The sequence below is a fragment of the Terrapene carolina genome, unplaced genomic scaffold, assembly GCF_002925995.2.
Source record: "Terrapene carolina triunguis isolate 2854851 unplaced genomic scaffold, T_m_triunguis-2.0 Scaffold58, whole genome shotgun sequence".
Taxonomy (NCBI): domain Eukaryota; kingdom Metazoa; phylum Chordata; order Testudines; family Emydidae; genus Terrapene; species Terrapene triunguis.
The window spans coordinates 28325746-28350709 of NW_020664409.1; the positions used below are offsets into that span (position 1 = coordinate 28325746).

The 24964-nt window shown below is 39.0% G+C and overlaps 1 protein-coding gene across 2 annotated transcripts in view; it reads right to left on the reverse strand.

Moving 5' to 3' along the window:
• ANKRD12 (ankyrin repeat domain 12) overlaps positions 1-24964 on the reverse strand; it is a 110381-nt gene that overhangs the window by 59709 nt on the left and 25708 nt on the right. The window contains exons 2-4 of one of the 2 annotated variants that reach the window (XM_026661135.2): positions 16642-16779; positions 6255-6402; positions 854-922 (exon numbers count right to left, since the gene is read on the reverse strand). In XM_026661135.2, the coding sequence (XP_026516920.1) occupies positions 854-922; positions 6255-6402; positions 16642-16728 (304 nt within the window). In that variant the 5' untranslated portion in view covers positions 16729-16779. The remainder of the gene's footprint in view (positions 1-853; positions 923-6254; positions 6403-16641; positions 16780-24964) is intronic. The other variant, XM_026661138.2, reaches the window with a different exon arrangement.

Consider the following 24964-nt stretch of genomic DNA (forward strand, 5'->3'; position numbering starts at 1 on the left):
CTCCCTGCAAAGCTTGATGTTCCTACAGTTTCTCCAGACTTAATGCTCTCTGAGGAAAAGAGAAGCAAACAATAGATACATACTTCTGTTTTAAATTTCAAAAACAATGTTAATCAAAACTGTTTTAAGCATGAAAAATTATAGAACTGTGCACATGTGAATTTATAGTTTTTTATTCTGGTTTCAACTATGGAGGAGTGTGATCCGCTCCATGGAATATTTACTGTGTACTCTTCATCCGCTAATTTAGTAATTCTATCCAAAAAAAAAAAGTGCTTTAGTTTGTCTGGCATGATTTGTGTTTATAAATTCATACTACTTATTGCCCATGGTTCTTTTGTACAAAAAAGTTTTATATATTTAACTTTTATTTCAGAATTACACCTCAATGTTGTTTTAACAATGTTCAACGTGGCAAAATAATGTGCCAAAACCAATACTGATATAGTTAGACACACTTTAAAGATCTGTCTTGCATGTTTGCAGTGCAGTATACTGTACATTTTCTGTCACCTTCTATTTTACCTATGTTTATCATCACTTTATATTTTGAACAGTGTATTCAGCAAATGATGGTAATACATTCCTGTCCTAACTGCTTAGCATTGAAGAATGGTGTTAAACAGTTGCACTTATGGATACTTGGTGATGAAAGGTAGCATATAAATTAAATTATGTTCATTTAGGTTATTTCCAGTCATTCCTTTGTCATTCCGGAAACATTTCTTTATCCATCTTTCTGTTAGAATTCACAAAGTGTTTTAAAATAAACTCTAAATAGTCGATCAACACAGAAATTAATGTTAACAAAAAGTCACTGGACTACAGCAGGTACACCTGATAATACATTTACCTGAATATGTCCTGTAAGAAGGTATTAATCTCTCCCCCCAGTTTTCATGTGTATGTCCTGGATCTGAATCTACAGAATGAGAAGACACAGGAGACAAGGGGTGGAGGGAAGTATGGCATACAAAAGAGAAACTCTGACATACCATTTAAAAAGATCTCTAGATATTTAGTCAAAGACTACAGGACTAGTTTTTCCACAGCTTTTAATTGATAATCACATAAATCCACAGAAAATTCCCGATTAATGATCAGGACCCTTGAATCATGCAACCAATTATAGCAATATATACGATATGTAAAAATCACTCACTGCTCCAAGATCTCTTCATAGAGCGCACTGTACAATATACTACAATAGGCAGGCAAGGCTTGGTAAAGTGCGTTATAGAAACCTTGAGTTAAAATATTCTTGCTTTTCTGGGTCTCACAACACTATTGTCTTCACAATTTGTGTATTTAATTTGTTTTGTTTTATAAAGGTATTATTTGAACTGAAATAATTTTCTTATTAAAAGTGACAGTGTACGTTTAAATATGAAATTTTTAAAAAATTCCTAGCCTACCGGATTTCACTCAGAATATCCTAGACTGTTAAAAGTTAAGTCTTAAAAATCTAACTTCTCTTTCATTATTTTGTTGTTTACTTTTTACATTTCTCCGCCTGGACAATACAACCAGAAAAGTCAGTTTTCCTTCTATTTATAGTGAATTTCTGGTCAATTTCACTTTCAGATTCTCTGTACTAGTACAATACTACAATGATAGGGTTAGAAACTATACGTAAGGGAATTTCCATTTTTTTTTTAAAACATCTTTCTTCTGCTAGAGACTGTTTTGTAAAAAGTTTAAAAAACAACCTCAAATTTTTGGGCCAAATTTGGTTGGACAGCATCCCTTTAACATTTTCCTCTTTTGCTGTAGCTTTCTTAACATCTTTAAAAACAATTAAAAATGGTTAAGTTATATAAGGGCAATGTTCTTAGATGCTTTTCCGCACTTCTTACTGTAGGGGTTCAAATGATCAGCCCTCATGAAATTCACACTGAAGCACTAAAGGAACTAGAAGTAGAAACGTCAGAACCACTGGCAATTATTTTGGAGAATTTATGGAAGACAGATTATGTCCCAAAGCAAACAGTATTGTACCTATTTTTAAGGTTAGAAAAAAGGTGAATTCCTAGAACAAAACATCAACTTCTAAGCACTTTAGGAAAATAATATGCAACATGGGCTTTTCAAAAACAAATCATGCCAAACTAACCCAAATGCTTTCTTTGGTAGGGTAACAACATTAGTGGATAAAGGAAATGCAATATAATTAACATATTAGCTTTAGTAAGACATATCACACGGTCTCATGCAAAAATTTCCATAGGGTAAAATGAGACATATGAGTACACATCTGGTTAAAAAACAAACCAACCAACCTGAAACAAGAGTAGTTAATAGGTCTGTGTGAAGGCAAGGTGTGGGTTAGTACTGAAAGGAAATTAATGTTTATAAATCACGTAGAAGTGATAAGTATCTTTACTATTAATAATGTCAGAGGACAAAGTCAAGAAAGATGACCAAATTAAAAGGACAATACAAAACTGATGGACTCAAACTAATCTGGAGGTTAGGTTTAAACCAGTATAATCCTGGTAAATTCTCTGAAGTCAAAATTATTTTAAAGAAAAACATATGATTTAATGTAGGAAGGAGAAGTCAAATGAATAAATATAGAATGGTGGGAAATAGGGATGAAGGAAATAATGATTAGGAAGTATACCACAGAGAAATGTGTGTGGGTTTTAGTGGATGTTAAACTAGAAAGCTTGAGATAGACACTTATTTGACATTTATAAAACAAAAACCACTAAAAAACAAATTAAGAGTTAATAGCATTTTTAAGAAAGCTAAATGCCCCAATCCTCAAAATTAAGCATTTGTATAAGTATTTAAAGCATGCAAGTAGTTCCATTGACTTCAAAGGAACTACTCGAGGGTGTAAATTGAAGCATGTACATAAATGTTTGCAGGAGCAGGGCCTTAGGTTCTATTAATAAGATCTGCACCCAGAAAAAAAAGCTATAATTGATACTGGTTAAGCCTCAACTGAAGTATTATTATTTTGGGTATCACATTTTTCAAAAGAGGGAAATTGGAGAAGAAACAAGAAGGGGAAAACAAGGAAGTTATTGTTACAAACAAATAATAAAAGGTTTGGAAAATAAGACTTGTGATAAGAGGTTAAGAGAACCAAACATATTTAAGTTTTGCCCAGAGACTAATTATTCACAAAAAGACAAGAAGAAAGAACCGCAATCAACCATGTAAAGAACTTATAAACAAAAACCTATACCTCATTACTCATGGTAAGTGGGGAAAGGAAGATTTTCCTACCTTCAATAGAGTTTCTACTACTTAGACAACTAAATTATCTTTCTGCCTGTTAATCAGGCAGAAGAATCAAACAGAAGTGTTCATACCAAAAACAATTTTGTCTTACTGTTCATCCTCAGACTACCAGAAGAGAGGAAAAATTGGAGTAGAGGTGCAGGGCCAGATGGGGATGGGGGGGGAGTGGATGTCTGAGTGGGGATGGAGGGACACACATGGACAGGGGGTGCAAGGACACATGGGGACAGGGGCAAATGTGCCTGCCTGAATGGAAGAGGCTAGGGGTCAGCCAGGGTCTCCATGGGGGAAGCTCCCTAACAATCCCTCGCTGCCCACCCAAAAAACCTGTTCCATACTTTTCCCACCCATACCCAACAACCCTCCAAGTTCACACCCAGGCTCCTTCCCAGCAATTACTTCCCTCTCCCTCAGCTCCTGTGTTACCCGACTCCCCCAAGCCTTTGCACTGCTTCTGAGGGATGCGGGAAATACGATTCTGTATTGTAGTTTAAATGAATTATTACTCAGAGTTCTGTATTAATATGCCTAGTAAGAAATCTATTTGTCAAAAAACATTTCCTGTATCATTTTTGTTGTCTGTATTGTTACAGACATACTTGCTGACAGGTATTTTGAAATAAATGACCAAAAATAATTGACACTGGTGTAATTAATTGTGTTATTTTGACAAATAAAATACGCAGAATTTTGCAGAATTTGAAAATATCGTGTGCAGAATTTTTCTTTTTTTGTTGCAGAATTTTAAATTTTATGGTGCAGAATATAGTTTAGCCTTCGAAGCAGCATTTTAAGGGGTATTTATTTTAAAAAGCAGTTCATCAGTTGCAGAACCCTTTTTTAGGCCTGGTCTATATTTAAAAGTGTAGATGCAGGTAGGTCGAGAGAAGAATGAATCCCACTTCTCTCCAAACTTATTCTCTCTTGCTATTTTTCTCCCACCTCCAACCCCCTTTAAGTACAGTCAACCAGAACTGTTGGCAATCTCTCCTAAATACAGTGAGCAAGCACAGATAATGGCAGAGGCAGCACAGTTAGTCTAATGGATTAGTCATGGGAGTTTGGAGTTAGGAGATGTGGGTTCGAGTCCTAGCAATATCAATGACTCTGGGTGATTTCAGGCAAGTCACTTCACCTCTGTTTCAACTTTCTCATCTATAAAAAGTGGATAACAGCAGTAACCTACCTACTGGTGCCATAATGCATACAGAGATCTGCAACCCGACTGACAGCAGCTAGCCAGGTGGTGAGTGGTGATCACTGCTACAGAATGACTAATTGTGAACATCCTATTATTATATTACATTGCCCTACCCGCTTGTTTGTCTCCTCCATCTGTTATGTCTTGTCTTTTAGACTGTAAACTCTTTCAGGCTGGGAGTGTCATTTATTGTAAGTCTGTATGATACCTAGCATAATGGAGCCCAACTTGGTTGTGATGATTGCTATTGTACGTGCTACTACAATATACATGTTAAACAGTTAATAGTAATACGTCACAAGACATTGTGATGATTACTTAGTTCATATCTGTAAGTAGTTTTGAACATGCAAAATACTATATAAAAATGCTAAATATTAATAATAAATGCTTCTAAAATCCAGACATTAAACTATTACTAGTATCTAGCACTAAAAGCGCTATCTGAGATAGCAGATACTAATAGCGCATTTAAAATCTAATGCTAGGAACACGACTTTTTCAGAAACGAGAGGGAGCATTATTAATTAGCATAATATGCAACAATTCCAAAGTACTACTAAAAGTTGAGGTCTATTGCCAATACCTCATCTTGAATGCAACATAAATAGCTCTACTAGCCATTCAAATTGGTATAACATGTGATAGTCTCTCTAGCGGGGCAAAAAAAATTATGCTTCATAGTGGGCCTACATGTTCGGGGGCAAATCAACTGCATGAATGAGCCCTGGATAGACAATAAATGACTAGTGGTGGATATACTCTTATCTTGCACTGAGTTCTAAACTTGTTAACGGAGGAAGTTTACAGAGATAGTTAAACTTATTATGGGTAGAAAAATATATAATTACGGGCACTTAAGAAGAAAATGTAATAATAATCCTACTGAGGAAATGCTATATGTGGAGACTGCCTTGCAACGACCTCTGAGAGCATGATGTTTTCTTGCTACTATCAGAATTCTCATTGGACTAGTGTCATATTCAGTGAAGTTAAAATACTGTGGGTTGGTGCAGGTGGGGGCGGGGGTTCCTAATATTCCCCCTCTTGATTCTAAAACAGCTATGTTAAGAAAGACCATGGAATCTCAAAGAGATTGATTCTAGTTGGATATGCTTGAATGTGTCACACAGTTGCAGCCTATATAGATCACAGAAGATTATACCGTAGGAAAAGTTTCTTTCCAGGGTTGGTTTGAGACCAGTTTGTTCCATGAGCTTAGCCGTCCTAGTCCTTTCCACATAGGAGGACAGAATGTGAGCCTATAGAAGGCAGAGGAGCTGTATTTCAATTATCAGAGGGGTAGCCGTGCTAGTCTGGATTTGTAAAAAGCGACAAAGAGTCCTGTGGCACCTTATAGACTAACAGAAGTATTGGAGCATAAGCTTTCGTGGGTGAATACCCACTTCGTCAGACGCATCATACAATATGCACTGTATTTCAATTGTGGCACTTAAACCTCTGTCTTTTCATATTCATCAATATGTTTCTTTGAGCAAATGGGCATTTAGAGATGACAATGAAGGAGGCAGATTTATGACTAAAATAGAAGCAGAAGGATGAGTTTGTGGAATTGTTGGAAAAAGTATCTGAGAAGAATTGTGCCAGCATACAAGTTCTCGGCAAGTGCCTGACGGGATGAGAGCCTATCAGATGGGACTGAGATCTGAATCAGAAACAAGCAAGCACATCTATACTAGTTAGTATCCTTTGCATTTAACTCACTATCATAACATAAAATAATTATAATCAGGATGTATTTCAGCAACAAATGATTAGCTAAGGAAATAAAGTGTTCTACCTGTATCTGAATTTCGATCTTCATTTCTGGATGGACTAATAGTAAAAGGAAGTTTACGTTTCATGGAAGACTTTTCTTTCATCTCCTTCCCCACATCATTCCTATCCACTTTTGGAGTTTTGCTGTACGATGCAATCTTGTCCTTGCTCTGATAGAAACAAAAAGTATACTAAGCAATGTTTGTATAGAGAATAGTGTACTTACTAAAACAGTGCATACTTATTAAAAATAATGACGTACATATTTAACTGTTAAAGCAAAGTACCACTACTGAAAAATAGAAAAAAAATTTATGTTCTTGCTAGAAGCACATTTAGAAAAAGTTAAAAAAAAAAAAAAAAAAAAGGTGAGGGTGGGAGGGAATAAAAAGTAGAATTTTACCTCTAAATGCTGTTTCTGTTTCTTAAATATCTGAATCCAGGAATGATGGGCTCCTTGACTGATCAGTACAGGAACAGTACCAAAGGAATGCTAAAATAATGGCACCCTTTGGTCCCAACTGGCTTCTTGCCTTCCCATACCATAAGAATCAATTAAGAAGATATAATCTATCTGATATTGAACAAATGTAACCCAGAACTGAATACAGTAATGAAATATAAAATATATTCAAAACTACCTTCCCATCTCAGAGAGGGGACGGGGGGAAAGCAAGAGAGGAAAAATTGTGAAATCTATTTATTTGGAAAGATTTTATTAAAATCTCACAAGTAACATTGAGAAAGGTTTTGGCAAATCTAGAAACATTTTCTTAGATTGGTATTATATGCAAAAGCAACATTTACAAGTAAAATTATACTTTCTGCGCTCTTCGGATACACAAATTTGAAACTTTTGGGATCATTTTGGGCATACCTTTATACAAGAGAAAAATAATAATAATAAAAAAAGACGGCAGGGTAGTAGGGGCAATACAATTTAACATCTTTGCTGTAATAGCCAATAGCCAAAAGCGTGTAAAGGACAGTCTTTGGAAAAAAGGACAAAGTCAACAAAGCCTACTTGACAGATTTTCTCTGTCAAAGCCCCCCCCCCTTTTTTTTTTTTTTTTTGCTGTTCATAGCACAATGTACTTAAGCACAGAGAAGAGATGGAGTCCTCTTTGTATTATAGTCTTTGGAAATATAGCATCTGAGTAGGCCACAGAAATTTAGGTATTTTAGTCCCCATCCCTCCCATCCTGAGACACTCTCAAAGGATAATTAGGTCAAACTACCAGATGACTGACTAATTCTGTCACAGTAATACATCAAAGTACAGTAGACATCCAATGAACAACAAAGCATTCTTCTGGCACTTTTGGAGAAGAGGAGATCTGTACAAGATTTATCTCCTGCATAGATGAAACTGGAAGAAAACAAGGTACAATTCTCAAGACCACCTTCGGTTTATTCGGAATCAAAACTAGGAATGAAAGTGGAGTTCAAACAGACCATCTGACCAATCTGGTTGAAACTACAGCCAAAATGAAGATAATTCTTTCTAGCCATCAAAGTTAAAAACCTCAGAGATTCAAAAGAAATAACACAATCTGCACAGGACTAGATTTAAATTACAGGGGATACCCTGATCATGAGTCTAATTAGGGAGACTTCTTGAAGGAAAAGTTATGATACCCCACTGAAAAAATCTACCTTTCCTATTTGAGTCCACTGAGATTGGAAACGTCAACTCAAAAGGATACAGGTAGTTTTTCTAAGCCACCACAAAAGAAATCTAAGACCAATCACAAGCTCTCCTAAGGTCTGGGACAGATCTTAAATGTCCCTGCTGTAACTGTTAGCTATATCAGCAGACTTCAACATTGCTGATTGTGAAGTGCTGATAATCCTCTTACAAATCTAGCAAGGGTAGACATGGATTGTGTTAAGAGGAGTCCATTCCTACCATTTAGATATGACACAGAGGGTTGAGGTAGGCAATTGTTCTCTCTCACCAAGAGCTCTTGCCTGTGTCCCATACAACTCAATCCAGCCATCCCTCCTATAGGTTTAACATCTAGTTAAACATATGTGGGGGAGATAAGAAGACACTAAGGATATAATGATAGCAATATACCCATGACACGTAGCTCTATGTCTCCTCATTAAGTGTGGACAGTATATGACCCTGTTGTCTCAACATCTGAAAGTTAGGTATCTGAATGAGAAACAGTTAGCACAAACTGTATCTGGGTAACATTGATGAAATATTCGTAGGCAGAGGTAAACAAGTTGAGAAGTTAGAAGTAGGCATGAAGATGGCATAAACAGTGCACCTGCAGGGCAGATATTTCACACATATGTAGGTTAGAGACTGGAATTTTGATTTTACAAGAAGCACAGCGCTTGAAAAAAGACTTTTTGTCACAGTCCACAATGCCAACAAATGGAAAACAATGACACTGAAGTTGAAATGCTGACAATACCATCTAAAGAGCTCAAAATGCCACAGTCCCGGGAACCACAAAAAATACCACGTAACTAGTGAACACTAAAATTATTAGCGCCCTGTGCAGATACAAAATTTGTATCTGCGGATATAAATCAGTATCCACGGAGCTGAAGAGCTCTATCGGGAACTGCAGCAGAAAAAGCAACAGCCCGGTGGGCAGCCACTCCCAGGACTGAGAGCCCCAAGATGACAGCTCCTTCGGGATGGTTGTACCATCCCCAGCCCTGCCTACTGCACTAGCATGACCAGGAACATCTGCTGGTGAGCCTGGTGCCCGCCCCAGTGGGTGGGATGGGGGGCAGCACAGCCATGCCAGAGGAGCTGTTGTCGTGGGTGCTGGCTCCTGAGAGAGGCAGCCCACTGGGTTGCTGCTTTCACTGCTGCGGTTCCCAGGATGGCACTGTCTAAAATGTATGCAACAATATATATTCCAAACAAAAAAATCCTTGTTAATGCAATTTTTAAATTAGTTTATTATTTTTACAGCTCTATAAATGTGCCTAGTCCATTAGAGATAAAAAAGCCCTATGTCCTGAAAAAATAAAGGAAGGTGAAAGATATAATAAAGCATAACTCAGCTCCTTAATACATTCTCATAGGGGAGCAATCTTTATACGATTACTTACTGTGATAGACCCAGACCAGTTGGGAACAGCAGAGTAGAAGAAGGGAGATATACTGGCTACTGGATAAGTAGTTTTCTGTTCCCTGAGTGACCAGAGCAGGGGCTGCGCCAGGCTAATAGACCACCTGACTCCAATTAACCTGCTAAGAGTCAGGTGAGGCAGTTAAGCACCTGACTCTAATTAAGGCCCCCTCTGATGCTATAAAAGGGCTCACTCCAGTCAAGCCAGGGAGCGGAAGTGTATGAGAGGAACTGGGAGCAAGAGATGTGCAAGAAGTTGAGAGTGAGTAGGCGTACTGCTGGAGGACTGAGAAGTACAAGCGTTATCAGACATCAGGAGGAAGGTCTGGTGGTGAGGACAAAGAAGGTATTGGGAGGAGGCCATGGGGAAGTAGCCCAGGGAGTTGTAGGTGTTGTGCAACTGTACCAGGAGGCACTCTAAACAGCCGCAGCCCACAGGTCCCTGGGCTGGAACCCGGAGTAGAGGGCGGGCCCGGGTTCCCCACATACCTTCCAACTCCTGATCAAACACAGGAGGAATTGACCTGGACTATAGCTTCTACCAGAGGGGAAGGTCTCTGGACTGTTTCCTGACCAACAGGGTGAATCTGTGAAGCGAGCAAATCCGCCAATAAGCGCAGGACCCACCAAGGTAGAGGAGGAACTTTGTCACATTACTAATTCTCACAATAATACTGTTTCTATAACCTTAGCTAAGTTTGCACTATTACAAATGTATGCAAAATGACATAACTTTTCATTCCTGTATACTACACTTACACTAAACTGTAAAACCGAAGCTAGTTCTACTGACCCTAATTTATTATGGAAGCCAACTGAGTTCCTCAGCCTACCAGGAATACAGATGTGGCAATGATTATATGCCATGGAGACAGCATTATCACTGAGTTCCACAATTTCAGAGTCTTGACTAGCTCTAGAATTGGTATTTTCTTACCACTCTCTTGTATTTCTGTTCATAGCATTCTCAAGTAATAGTAGCAGTAATTAAATTCACAAGACTGGTCCGTTTCACAGCTGCTATTCAGAACCCTGTAGGTTGCAGTGAAACTGACAACAATTAGAATTTCACTCTACTGCTGTTTAGCAAAACTATAAAAAAGAGTAGCATTGATGGCAATGACTAGCTCTCCATGAGGGAAGGACTGTGACTGAGCAGATATCCTCCACTAAGAAATTATATTAGATATAAACAGACAACATAAGAATCGGGCCTTTCTGATTACACTAACAGAGAATGGGTTTGTAACCTAAGGATCTAGTTAGACTTCCTGCTACTAGATGAGCAGGTAGCAGTAATGGCCATGCCACTTCCCCCCCCATCCTCACACACCAAAAGGGTAAGACCACTTATTTCAGATGCAGACCATACAACTGTCATCCATGCCTCTCTCATCTTGAGATTGGATTACTATAGTACTAGATCTAGAAATCAAACTGCAGCAAAATTCATTAATCTGTTTATGCTGTATATATTTGTGTGCATTTTTGACCTGTGCTCAGGAGGCAGATTAAGATATGTTGGGGCCCTGCCCCCTGCTCCTCACCCCCTAGACCCCAGCACCTGTACTGGCTCAGGCGAGCAGCTCAGCCAGCTCTGCCTGGGGGCAGTGGGAATATGCATTGCTCACCACTCTTCCACAGACTTCAGGCTGGGCTGGAGGCAGGGTCTCAGAGGGAAGAGGAGGAGCAGGGGGTATGGCCTGAGTTCCCGCCACTCCTGCGGGGCCTCCAAATTGTCCGGGGCCCCCATCGGCCCATGCGGTAATCCGCTGCTGCCTGTGCTCCATTACTGGCACTTGCTGCCTATATGCTCCTGGGGCCCAGATCCTTGGATGGGCACTTTTTGGGTGCACCTTCAATAGGAAAACAAGTGTGTTCTTACCTTGTTAACTACTCTAGGTTTCCCAAAGTCTTTTCCCTTGTCCTGGTAACACATGTGAAAGCTACAAACTACCTTGTCACTAGGATTTTCCTTAGTAGTAGTTACCACAGATTAACTAACATGAGGTAAGACAAGGCCTTTTTCAAAGTTAGTGCAAATAGAAAAAAAGAAAAAGGAAAGATTATTGAATAAAATGGGAACATACCATGTAGAGAAGATCTAACATTCAGATATCACTAAATCATAAGTATTGTTCACACCTAAACCCATTAAAGTAGCCAAAAAGTTTAATCGATAGGCCTCTTAACCACTCAGAATGTCATTAACACAGAAGTGGGCATGCTGACAGCAGAGGTTGAGAGGCTCAATGTCAACAAGAGAGACAGAGAAACTGAAAGATGCATGAACTCTTAAGGGGTGAACATTTTATTACCTTAATTATCTACCGAGTAACTAAGGGCAGGTCTACACTTACTTCCTGGTCCGGCCGTAAGCAATCGATCTTCTGGGATCGATCCCGGAAGTGCTCGCCGTCGACGCCGGTACTCCAGCTCGGCGAGAGGAGTACGCGGCATCGACGGGGGAGCCTGCCTGCCGCGTCTGGACCCGCGGTAAGTTCGAACTAAGGTACTTCGAATTCAGCTACGTTTATAACGTAGCTGAATTTGCGTACCTTAGTTCGAAGTGGGGGGTTAGTATGGACCAGGCCTAAGGTTTTAGCCTACCTAGATAGATATGGGTTAAAAAAAAAAATGTTCACCCCTTAAAAGCAAAACTTTTATTGCAAATGTTAAAAGAATATACATGAATATAATGTTTTCCTTTTGTTTTCAATAATATATCTAAAACTAAGCCAGAATGGCACCATACCTATCTAATAATATGAAATTGATACAAAACCATATGTTAAGAGTAAGTCTATTACTTATTTTGAAACATTTGATTTTTTTCTCCCATTTAAATTGATTGTCAATTTTCTAATAATTTAAAGGTAATTTTGGTTTCAGGCTATACTTTGGAGGCAAGAAAACAAGAAAGTCCAAAAGAGTCCAACCTGTGGGGAGAACAGGCAAGGGAGGGGTGTGTTTTGACTGTGGTCAACAGGGGCACATAAGGAGGAGATGCCCATTTATGAACTGTGAGGTGAAGGTTATAAGGTTATATAAAGTCCAGTAGCTAAGCACCTAGGGGCTGCAGAGAAAGAAACTGCAGTCACTGTCAGGGTAATAGAAGGCAAGGTAGGAAACAGCCCAGGGATACATCAGTGAGTGACAGGAACTGACTCTATAACAACATTAAACTACCAATACTTAACACTACCTTATACTAAACACTAAGAATAACAATTATAAACTATAAAACCTTCCAAATGCAATCAGTGGAGAAAACCCCTGGATTCAAATAGACTGGAGTGGTTCACTTCCATCTGGCTCACTGGTTGGAAGGAACTGAGATAGTAGAGGACACACCACCCATTTACATAGTCTCATCCTCAGAATGTTGGAGGACACTGAGGGAAGGGATAGGAAGGACTCGTATGAGTTCTGACATTACTACTAGGCGGCTCATTACCCATAAGTGGAAATACACAGAGCCACTTGAACTTCAATTCACACTATCACACAAATCAAAACTGCTTTTTATTTCACAGAACAGTGGCGTGATTGTCTGTGTACCACTATCAAAAATTGTGTGTGGACAAGGAGTTGCAATATCAAAATATTTTAGTGAAATGAGCTTCTTGCCTTGACATCTCCTCATTCTGAATCTACTGCAGCAACTTTACTACAGTATTGTCTAATCATCAGTGTCAATGCCTTCGCACATCAAGTTCAAATACTAAAAGGAGCCAAAGTTTTAAAATTATAAAGCTTTAAACATTTAAGTATCCATAAGAGATTAATTTTGATGTCTTTGCCTACTATCCAGCCCTTTTAGCCACACTTGGGAGAATTTCCTTCTGCAACATTGTTATAATTCATTTGTACTGCTTGGTTTTTACTTCAGAGGTCTGAAACTGTATTTTTTTTTAAATGTAGGCACTTGGCTTCATGATTTTTTGTTGCTCAAACTCATTTTAGATTATCCACTCTTCTAAAGATTTTATAGTGCTGGTACAGGTACTAGGTTGAATCAGAAGAATTTAGCACTAGTAATAGTTTGTGCATTTTTTTGTACATGAGAATAGACTGCACCACCCTCAAATGCAAAGCTCAATTAATAACCCTGTATATGTACAAAGAAGTCACTGTTTGGGTTTATGATTGTCTAAATGATAATTTATTTAAAATCTTGCTTGCTAGATTTAGTTATATAAAACTAGCCAAAAAACGTAATTAAACTAAGGTTTTGCAGAATGCTAAAAACCTGCTTTATAAAACTATCTAGTGAAACATTAAAATATTAACTACTATATTAATTTATCCAGGACTTCATTTTTTTTTAATGTTTTACACCATGGTTTAAATTGCATCATCCTGGAAAATCCAAAATATAGTTCTACATCTTCCTCTGGTCACAAAACAGCATCATTCAATATATTCCCTATTTCCACACACAACTGTAAATACCATTTCAACCTGCATTCTTCTTAATCAACACAGTATTCAATATTTTTATGTTTAACATCAATATAACCACATACTTATTTTTCCAATCCATAGCTGGAGTATGAAGTTGTGCACATGCTAGAGAAGGTAGGTATGTTGATGGGTAGTAGCATTGGAAAAGGTAATCTGAAATGAATATGGGGCAGTGTGGAAGGATGAAATTAACTAGGAATTTCCCATATTTTTTGTGTTTGTATTGGTGACTGATAAACTTCAGCAAACTTAATTTACACAACAAAGATTTTGGTGATGGAATAACCAAATAGTGACAAGGTTCTTCAGAGCTCATGTGACAATGAAGTGGTTTTATGCAGTCACTAAGAGTGTGATCAATTTGTTCCTTTTACCCCAGGTAAGAAATTACAATTGCTCTGAGGGATTAATGCAGTGAAACAATATACTCAAATCTATGAACAAATGTATTACCTATATGTAAAATTATACCTCTGACAGAGCAATGATGTGCTAGACAGTGCAAAAGAGGTGCATTGTCTTGCTTTGAGGCTTGTGTCCTGGGATAATGTCAAACTGTTTAAAGGGGTAAAAGACGATAAAGTTGTTTCAGCCTATACAGGTGTTATATAAATGTTATTAAAAATAAACAAATTGAAATTGAAAATGCTGGCACAGACAGGATGTGTAAGAATTAAAATCTATGTATTATGGGTTTTCAAAGTTCCTGGGATATCACAAAAATGTTTCAGCAATAGACAAAAGTGGTTAAGATGACAGGAAGCATCCGTATATGAAACCACTGGATAACTGTTTTGATTGGTTAATTCTGATGAGACTTGGCTGCCATCTCTTTTGGGCAGTTTTTCTTGGAAGCACTAGACAACTTATTTAGGAGTGAGGAGCAAAAAATGATGTGACTGTGTACCAGTGAGCTTCACTGTGTTGACTTTTCCCATCCTCACCACCTGATGGGACCCCAGGATTTACCTTTGAACCACTTTCCTGATGTTGAACAATATCCTCACCAAATGACATCACCTACTCCATCAGGTTGGCCAAATCCTAAGAATTTGGATGTGAACATAAGGTTCTTACCATTATTTCTTCCCTTGCACGTCAATTTCTTTCCCCTACTTTATTTCTCTAACCTCTTCCTCATCTTCCTCTTTCCTCCTTCCATCTTAGCCAGGAAAAGTATAACTTTGCATTACTTTTCTGTGACCAAAAAGGCAAGCTGAAATAAATGTCTTAAAAGCCCAATTCAGTTTGCCAGATTCCAGGAGTGGCAAACAAAGTTATATATTGTGTTCTGTGCCGTGATTTTCCAGAAGTTAAACTGCAATCAGCAGAAATAGAACCTAAATCTTCTCCTTGTTGGTTGTTGTTGTTTGTTTTCTCTCACCCCCTTCATATTAATTAGCTTAGCTTCATCTTAAAAAGAAACAGGATTGACTCCAACAACTCAAGAGGTAACACCTGTAACTAACTCTTTTTCTCAAGGTTATTTAATACCAACTGAGAGAATGTCAAGCAATGGATTTTCCTTTTAAAAGATTGTACAGCTAAAGAAAATAAGGGAAATTAAGTACAAATTAATTTTAACAATTTAAGTTTCAAATTATCTTTCTTTTTAAGTGTTTAATAAATGGTTTAAGAGGTATTGATGGTGATTGTTACAGTAGGAGTATTTGCTTTACGTAAAACCTGAGCCACAATTACTGTTTAATGTTCCAACAGTAAAACAAGGATTCTATCAGTACTTTAACAACTTTAAGCCCAGCACCCTTTCAACACAACAACCTGAGTTTTTCTACCTGGAATCTTTACACCTTTGAAAGACATAATATCTCCATTGGCAGAAGAGGGGAAGAATAATACGGGGTAGCATCACTTAGCACACCCTCTCCCCAATGTAACTATTGTACAGAAGAGGACAATGTATGGCACCCTGGCATACCACCTTCTGGGATTTGATAGTGCTGTAGACAGCACTACCTCCCCCTCAATGTCTCTGAGCCCTACTGCCAAATTATGGATGCTCATTACATATACAGGTACCCCAAAGAGCTCTCTGTAGCACACTTACACAGAGTTCGTCATAACTGGGTCTTAGAAGTTTTGAAAATGGGTGAGACAGTAATATTACTGAGTAAAATTTCAGTTTGCATAATCATATAACAACAAACGGTATACTGCTTAGGGTCAACTTTATCTTACTTTTTTTGCTTCACTCAAACTAAATCACACAATTTTTTAAGTAGACTCACACTCCAGGAACTGCAGCATTTCTAAGGTAATTACACATCTTTTTTCTGTATTAAGGCTGGAAGTCAAATGTCAAACACTCAACAACGGCCTGTCCTACGCAAGGAATGTATTTGTGTTTACAACATTGATCTGTGCTTTTTCTAGAGGAATTCAGAAAAAGCTACTAAAACTACACATACCGGTACATATATATTCTAGACAAAAATATAGAATTAAATGCAGTAATCTAAAATAGCAACATCAATACGTAAAGACATCAGATGACATAAGACACGAATGGCACAATAAAAATAAATTCAACATATCCAGTTTCTTTTAATATTAAACGGAAAGAGATTAGGAATTTTTAAAAACCTTTTAATGTCTGCTGCACATATACTGATGAGCATATTAACAATCAAAAACCTGTAATCTCTTTTAGCTAGATTTTTAAAGACCAGGATACCAAAATACAGATTCACATATATTTCCTAGGGTTGTAATGGCATACCTTGACCTATGATATGGTTTCTTATGGTTCATACATGTTATATAGTCCTATAAAGTTAATCGTCTTTCAGTGTAATTTATTTAATTACATTTCCTTTTTACCTTTCTTCCAGTTGGTTTCTCCACCATGGTGCTATCACTGTCAGAATTTTCAATCTGAGCTGCTTTTGTAGACCCAAATTTGGGCATTTTATAGCTGTTCAGCTAGCTATATCTTGTATGAGTGTGTTCATCATGTGTCTGCAAAAAGAGAAAATGTATTTTATATACAGACGCATGCGCATCACAAAGCCATGCAAGCGGCAGTGTTGCCACTGTAGAATACACTAGAGTAGAGATGAGACATTAGAGTAGAGCTGAATCGGATTAAGAGTTGGAACAGAGCTGAATCACAGCAGACAGACTCTCTTCAGAAAGGAGCAGGCTCAGCTCACAGCTGAACTCAAGCTTATGGCTACATCACACTGGATACTCTGACAAGTACAGCTTTGTCCTTGGGATGAAGAACAGGAAGTCTAGCATAGACACAAAGCTGTTACTAAATGGTGTTAAAATGGAACTGAGTTCAGCTGCTGAACCAGCTCCATCCTCTAGCATGCCTCTTTCACTGACTGCTGTTAATATTTCTATGTAGTTCACAGACTTATTGACCAAGGCCTCATATCTCTGAGGTAAAGCAATTATCACTGCACCCATTTTACAGTTAGAGAGACTGAAAGATTGCACAAAATCACTTCTAGCAGAGCTACAACAGAATTCAGTTCTCTAGTATGGCAGATCCAAAGTCTCATCCACCTAAACACACTCCCTTTCAGAATGAATGTGTCAAATCTACGTACTTGGCTATCTTATCTATAACCATCTATGAAACTAACATACCACACTTTCTTTATAGAGACTAGAATTTAATTCAGGAACCTTGATCTCCAGGGTCCTAGTGCTATCTAGCAAATGGTTATGTAACCCATCAGCAAAATGCATTAAGTGAAGTTCAAGAGGTTTGTGGTATGAACTCAAGGTGTTCAATCCCCACAGCTACCATACAAGGGTCATTATGGTACTATTTGAGAAAATATCTGGAGGGTTCTCCCCCCCCCCCATTTTTCCAATTAAGTTAAGGTTGCAGCTAAATTACTGATTAAAATAATATTTTGTATCCTCTCTAAAATCTACCAAGGAAGTCAGGTTGGCCTGAAAATTGGTAGGTCAGAAGCCTGGCACAAGGTCACCTCTGGCAAAGCAAGGAATACAATCCAGCTCCCTCAAATAGCAGAATCAAATCTCATCCTCTCAGCCACACTGCACCTAAAAGGTTACGCCAGATCTGTGCCTGGCTAAGCTGTCTGTACACTGGGGCTACTGTTACCTATCCAGCTCTATATATCTGTCCTTTATAAGTGAGTTTGCCTAGCAAATACTTGCACGATGGAATTTTGTGCAGAGAATGAGGAAGGAAGAGATGGTGTGGGAGGGGACGATAGTCCTGTGGTTAAGGGACTTGCTGCCACTATGGCATAGCTCCAGCCCTGTCAAGAACGGGGAACCCTAGACCTCTGTTGTGCAGGAATAAAAAGACTAATTGGTCATGAATATGCTGGGTAGTGACCCTGTAACCAACTTACTGAGATGTGCACAGAGAAGCCTGATACTGAACTTCAGGAAGCTCACTGATCCAAAAACTATGTGTCTACATCCAAGTCTTCCATCATTAGGCTCCCTGGTGGCCAACCTACACTTCTGAGCCTTAGAAGGCTCATATGGGCCACCCACAACATGCCCATGAACCTTAATAAGCTATTTTGGCTAATCCAGGACTCAGGAGCTAACTTTGACTGATTTGAGGATAAGGAACAGTCAGCCCATGCTCCAGAGAATCACTTTGTAGAGGGTCCTGGGACAGGAAGGAAAATGAGGAGTGGAATGTTTGGTTAAACTGAAAACTCATGGACCAGTGTTGTGTTTTGTGTAGCTTTTATTTTTAAACGGACGACTATGCTTCCAGTTATTTCTGGAGCCACCATTTTACTGTAGCATTCCCTAAGCTACCTACCAAGTTCACTATAGCCACTTTATTGTCATACTCCTGAAGAGATCAGATGGGATGTCCAGAGATGGTGTATGCTTAGGGCCATTGTTGTGCTTGGCATAACATAGAATTGTCAATAAAGATTAGGTCTTTTCCTTTCGTGAGATAATTACTCTGAAAAGAGCTATTGTACACGCAGACTCTCTTGGCTGTGTTTTTGGAAGACTTATCAATGATGACCGCCTGAGTCTAACTCTTAGATTCAAAACAAAGTTTAATATTGTCTGCTAAAACTTGATATTCCAGTCATAGGAAAGCAGACCCAAACCAGAGGAAATTCACTTACAAAATACTTGGTTATGGTGGAGTTGTTTGCTGCTGCACAACAGTGCCACCTTGTCTTCATATCTTTTCTGACCGTGGGATTTCAAAATGCCAAACCTAAATGTCGGAAAACCAGGAAATGTATTTCTTTTAACACTAATCACAAACTTATGAAAACCAAGAAATGTGCAATTAAGGTGCTTTTTCACACACACAATCTTAACTCTGTCTCACTGGGATGGCAATATATAGTGGGAATTTCACAATATCTCATCCTGCCATTACCAAAAAAAACCCAAAAAAAACAACAACCAAAACTATATTCTGTTCCCCCACAATTCCAGACCATGACTCATCCTCATACAATGCAACAGGACCCTTAATGTGGCCTCTGTAGCAACAATAATATGGAAAATAATTGCTTATGGTTGACAGAGCACACTGGACACACTGAGCTCGCTCTCCTCTTTGTTTCCAGCTACACAGTCACAATTAAAAAGGTTAACACCACAATAGAGGATATCCTAAAATTAGTTTTCTGCAGTTTCAGAATATAGTCATTCCCAAGAGAAGGGATCAAGATGCTGGCCTTCCTGTGCACAAAGAATTAAGGCTGTGTGATTACACTGTATGTGAAGAAGCATCTTAACCATGCAATTCCTGGTTTTCATAAATTTGTGGTTTGTTTTTTCTTGTAATGCTAAAGTTCTTTTGGGTATAGGAGGAGAGACTGAGCACAATCTCAACTTTAGCTGTTGCTAATGGCTCTGCTATAAAAAAGTAATCCTGTATATGTTCCTGGCAATCAATAAAATTTAGCTCTTGATAGTATGGTGACAATGCCCTGTAAATTCTCATTTTAATTACATTTCACTATAGCACTGTAATTGTGATTGTTTTAAAATAAAAGTAAACAAACACTTATTTGTAATGCTGCTTGGAATTATTATTTTTGATCATTTTACTACACTTGAAGGACGCCAAGCTGAACATATTCCTGATGATAGTGAACCTATTCATAGATTCATAGACTCATTAGAACACGCAGTACAAGGAGCTCATGATTTTCCTTAAATAAGGGAGAAAAGGTTCTGAAAGCTCTCTGATGCGGTAATGTAACTTTTCTTGCTATAGAATGTCTTGTCATCTTAGTATTTGTCTTCCATGCAAAGTTAACTCAAGTTATAGGTCAAGTGTTGCCCCTACTTGAATCATGCCCACACACAAAAACCCAGGAGCATGGTGGTGCTTTTAATTCAAGTTTGCCAGCCTGTCATGGGGTGTATGCTAAAGCTTGAGTTAGCACAAGTCTTCAGCAGCTAATGTGACCATTCTGCAATGTGGATACCGCTAGTCCTCCAATACCTTCCCTAAATTCCCAGCAAGTGCCCCAAAAGGACAGACAAGTTCTCCCACAATTCACCAGGAAAGAATTAATAGAGCAGCTCATCTTAGTGAAGCAAAAAGAATGATACAATATGCCCACAGAAATTTTAATGCCACAGCCTCATAATTAACTTTTTGGAAAGTGTGAACATTAACGGTTCAGATGTTTAAGAATGAGTGAAGGGGGAAAAGTTATCTTGGAGGGAACATCTCTTCCTGGAGAGTATATACCAATCCAGATGCTTGGGGCATAGCTCATTCCACCTCAAAGAAGAATACAAACTCATGATCATTCTTCTGCTGTGATGTATGTAACATGAACACTGAACTGAAGATGGAAACAACCAACCTTGCCCTGGTTTTCTAGGAATACCTGCTTCCTGTTATAGCAAGTTCATCATATATACCAGAAGGGGCTTACAGTCTCTCAGATTTCTAGGTTCTTATGTCTGTAAATCTTAGAATCATAGAAGATTAGGATTGGAAGAGACCTCAGGAGGTCATTTAGTCCAACCCCTTGCTCAAAGCAGGACCAACCCCAATTAAATCATTCCAGCCACGATTTGTCAAGCTAGACCTTAAAAACCATTAAGGTTGGAGATTCCACCACCTCCCTAGTTAACCCAGTCCAGTGCTTCACCACCCTCTTAGTAAAATAGTTTTTCCTAATATCCAACCTAGACCTCCGCCACTGCAACTTGAGACCATTGTTCCTTGTTCTGTCATCTGCCACCACTGACAATAGCCTAGCTCCATCCTCTTTGGGACCCCGCTTCAGGTAATTTAAGACTGCTATCAAATCCCCACTCACTCTTCTCTTCTGCAGACTAAATAAGCCCAGTTCCCTCAGCTTCTTCTCATAAGTCATGTGTCCCAGTCCCCTAATCATTTTTGTTGCCCTTCGCTGGACTCTCTCCAATTTGTCCACATCCTTTCTGTAGTGGGGGGCCCAAAACTTGAAGCAATACTCCAGATGTAGCCTCACCAGTGCCGAATAAAGGGGAATAATCACTTCCGTACATCTGCTGGCAATGCTCCTACTAATGCAGCCCAATATGCCGTTAGCCTTCTTGGCAACAAGGGCACACTGTTGACTCATATCCAGCTTCTCATCCACTGTAATCCCCAGGTCCTTTTCTGCAGAACTGCTGCTTAGCCAGTCGGTCCCCAGCCTGCAGCAGTGCATGGAATTCTTCCGTCTTAAGTGCAGGACTCTGCACTTGTCCTTGTTGAACCTCATCAGATTTCTTTTGGCCCAATCCTCCAATTTGTGTAGGTCACTCTGGACCCTATCCCTACCCTCCAGTGTATCTATCTCTCCCCCAGCTTAGTGTCACCCACGAACTTGCTGAGGGTACAATCCATCCCATCATCCAGATCATTAATGAAGATGTTGAACAAATCCGGCCCCAGGACTGACTCCTGGGGCACTCCGCTTGATACCGGCTGCCAACTAGACATCGAGCCATTGATCACTACCCTTTAAGCCAGACGATCTAGCCAGCTTTCTATCCGCCTTATAGTCCATTCACCTTCTGTTGCATCTTTATTTTACCACACAATGTTTAAGGCTTCGATTATGTCACGGAGATCACAGAATCCATGACTAACATTGACCTCCATGACTGGAGCTCCCAGCCAGCCCCGCCCCTGCAGCTCCCCACCCTGGTGGGGGGACCCCACAGCTGCTCAGCCGCGGCAGGGGACAGGCGGTCGGCAGACCCCGCAGCTGCCCAGCCACACGAGCGGACCCCACAGCTGCCCAGCCGTGGGTGGGCAGCCGGCGGGGACTCCCCGCAGCTGCCCAGCCCCGAGCAGCGGCTGGGGTAACCTGCAGCTCCCAGCTGTCCCAGGGGCAAGGGGACCCCGCAGCAGCCCAGCCCCACAGGCAGGCGGGCCCTAGAGTTCCCACGCACCGCAGCAGTGCAGGACCCAGGAGCCCCAGCAGCAGTGGGTGCTGAACCTGCCTACCCTTTTTGCCAGGGATATTTTTTAGTGAAAGTTAGAGACAGGTCACAGGCTTCCGTGAATTTGTTTATTGTCTATGACTTTTACTAAAAATATCTCTGACAAAAACTTAATGTTAACAATGGTATACCTTATTGTGGTACCAATTTAAAGTACTATAACAGTGGTGCTGGAACAATCTATATAGTGGGGGTGCTGAAAGCCATTGAACCAAACCGTAAACCCTTTATATGATGGAAACCACTCCAAGCCAGGGGGTGTTGCCACATCCCCAGCACCCCTAGTTCCAGCACCTATGGTACCATATTTAGTCTTAGTTGCGTTAGATAAAAACATATAGATTATACTGAAAAGGTCTTTAAATTACTTTAAAAAGGGTAACAAATATTATTAGAATTCTGAAACATTTACAGAGGATGACATCCCAACAAACTAGGATTAATCAAATCTAACGCAGAGAAGAAAGGGGACTTGACTGAGGTATGCCCAGTTATAAAGATACAATGCTAAGTGATCAATCACTTTTTGGTACATACTGTCTCATAACAAGTGAGTCATTTGATTAAATTTATGGAAGCTTACATTTAGAGCTAATGGAAGACCATGTATTCACATTATATATAAACAACCTGTGGAATTCATGCTCCACATTGCATCATAGTTGCTGTCATCTCTTCTCTCTCTCCATTCTTTGCATTTGTTCTTATTTTTTTCTTTTTGATTTTCAAATTTAGTCTTCTTTACTTTCTTGTTCTGAGGTTTGCCTTCCTTGTTCCCCAGCCAGGAGAAGGCTACATGCTGCTAAGGGTCTGTAGCATCTTTTAGTAGCTGCATGCAACTAATCTCATAGTTTAGCTGAGTGCCATGGAAAGGAGAGAAGCATGAGACTGAGCTGATGTGGTAGCAGAGATAGTGGGTGGATGATCTTCAAGGAGCTACTCCCACTGCTGCTTTATCCACAGGTTCACGAGCATATTTGATTTAGAGGGGATGGGATCTGGCATAATGCACCTTCTCCACCCCTACTGTTCTCTCATGCCTCTTAACCTGCCTGGGAAGTCCCTCCCCACTCGGAAGCGACACACTCCAATCTTGGAAAACCTGTCATAAGCTGTTTTATGTCACCTATATCATCACAGACGAATGCATTCTGAAGCATCTAAGTGATCCAGAAGTGCCAAATGATTTCAAAGAGGAGTGGGTTTTTTGTTTTTTTAAGGTTAAATGACTGCTAACAAATATATTCATTTTGCCAAGCTGCAAACTACACTTTAAACCTACGCTTTTGCCTAATTAGAAATATATAAATGATGAAATCACTGTTTATTCTACAACAAAGTCTCTCCAATATGTGCAGAGCATTAACATTGAAGTTCTATTTACCTAAGGGCGGTGAGTCATGTTTGTTCTAAAAGACAAAGTACTTGGAACAGTTGTTACTGCAGTATGTGCTAGCTGCAAAAATAGGATTCTACAAATTAGCATCAGTTCATCAAATGACTGAACATAATTTCTTACTCCTCATGAATTATTTTCAACCTAGAGCATTAATACTGTGTATTCAAAAGCAAAGATGCTGATATGATAAAATATCTCATAATAATTTTATGAATCTGTGCCATATTTCAAAACTGTGTGAAAAAATGCTGTGAATGTTTATAAGGCTTTGCTGCTTTTGCAGAATGCTAAAATAGAAACCAGGCATGAAGATTGAGGCCTGAGATGCAACCTATTCATTTTAATGACGTTAGCAGAAGATTTAAAGAGAACAACTATTTTACACAGTTTGAAGCATCATGGTATTCAAAAGCAGCAGCAAATAAGTGTAAGAGCAAGTCATTTATAATTGATTTGAAAAGAGCCAATATGGATTTCTTTTCTATTTCAATGGAATATTTGAAAAGTATAAAAAAGATCAATTAACTTCTGGCCTAAAATTTCAGTGACTGGTAATTTTGAGTGTCCAACTTGAGACATCTCATAGGAGCCTGATGTTTAGAAAGTGTAGATCACCTGCTCTCTGTAAATCAGTCCCTTTTAATGTGTCTCAAATTGGGGATCCAAAAAGTTACTAGTGACCTATGAAAATTCAGGCCTCTATTTTATGCAAAAGTTGGAGACATGAGGAAGGAGAGACTCAAGAAGGCAGAAAAATTGCCTAGAGTGGAATCACAACGGTGAATTTCAATTTGCTATTTCTATCCAACTTGATCTCAATTTGTTCAGCACTATTTGTAAAACACACAAGCAGATCTACAAGTGAAAAGGGGAGGGGAAGACTATTAAATTTCAAGAACAAAACAAAGGACTTCTACTAACAATAAAATAATTCATTTTAATTCAACTTTATTAATAGACAACACACAAAAATTGCCTTTTGCTTGATGAAAATGCCATGTTAGAGTTCACTACATTTTTTTTTTTTTCAAATAAAGCGAAAAACAAAGTCACAAGATGTAGAATTTAAACAAAAAAGTATAGGAAAGAAAACACTAAGAATTGGGGAAAATATTTGCAGTTAAACCATATTCTGTCCCAGTTCAGCACACGTCAGCAAGGTGTCATTTTATAGACAAGGCTACACAACCCCATACAACCCCTTCTCCAAAACTGTGAACATGAATGCCAGGTCTGAAAGCATGGAGCATCTGCAGAGCCTCTCTTTTCTCTAGGATGGAAAAATTTAGTTCCCTGGTCTTGACCCCTGAAGGGCAAGGATGG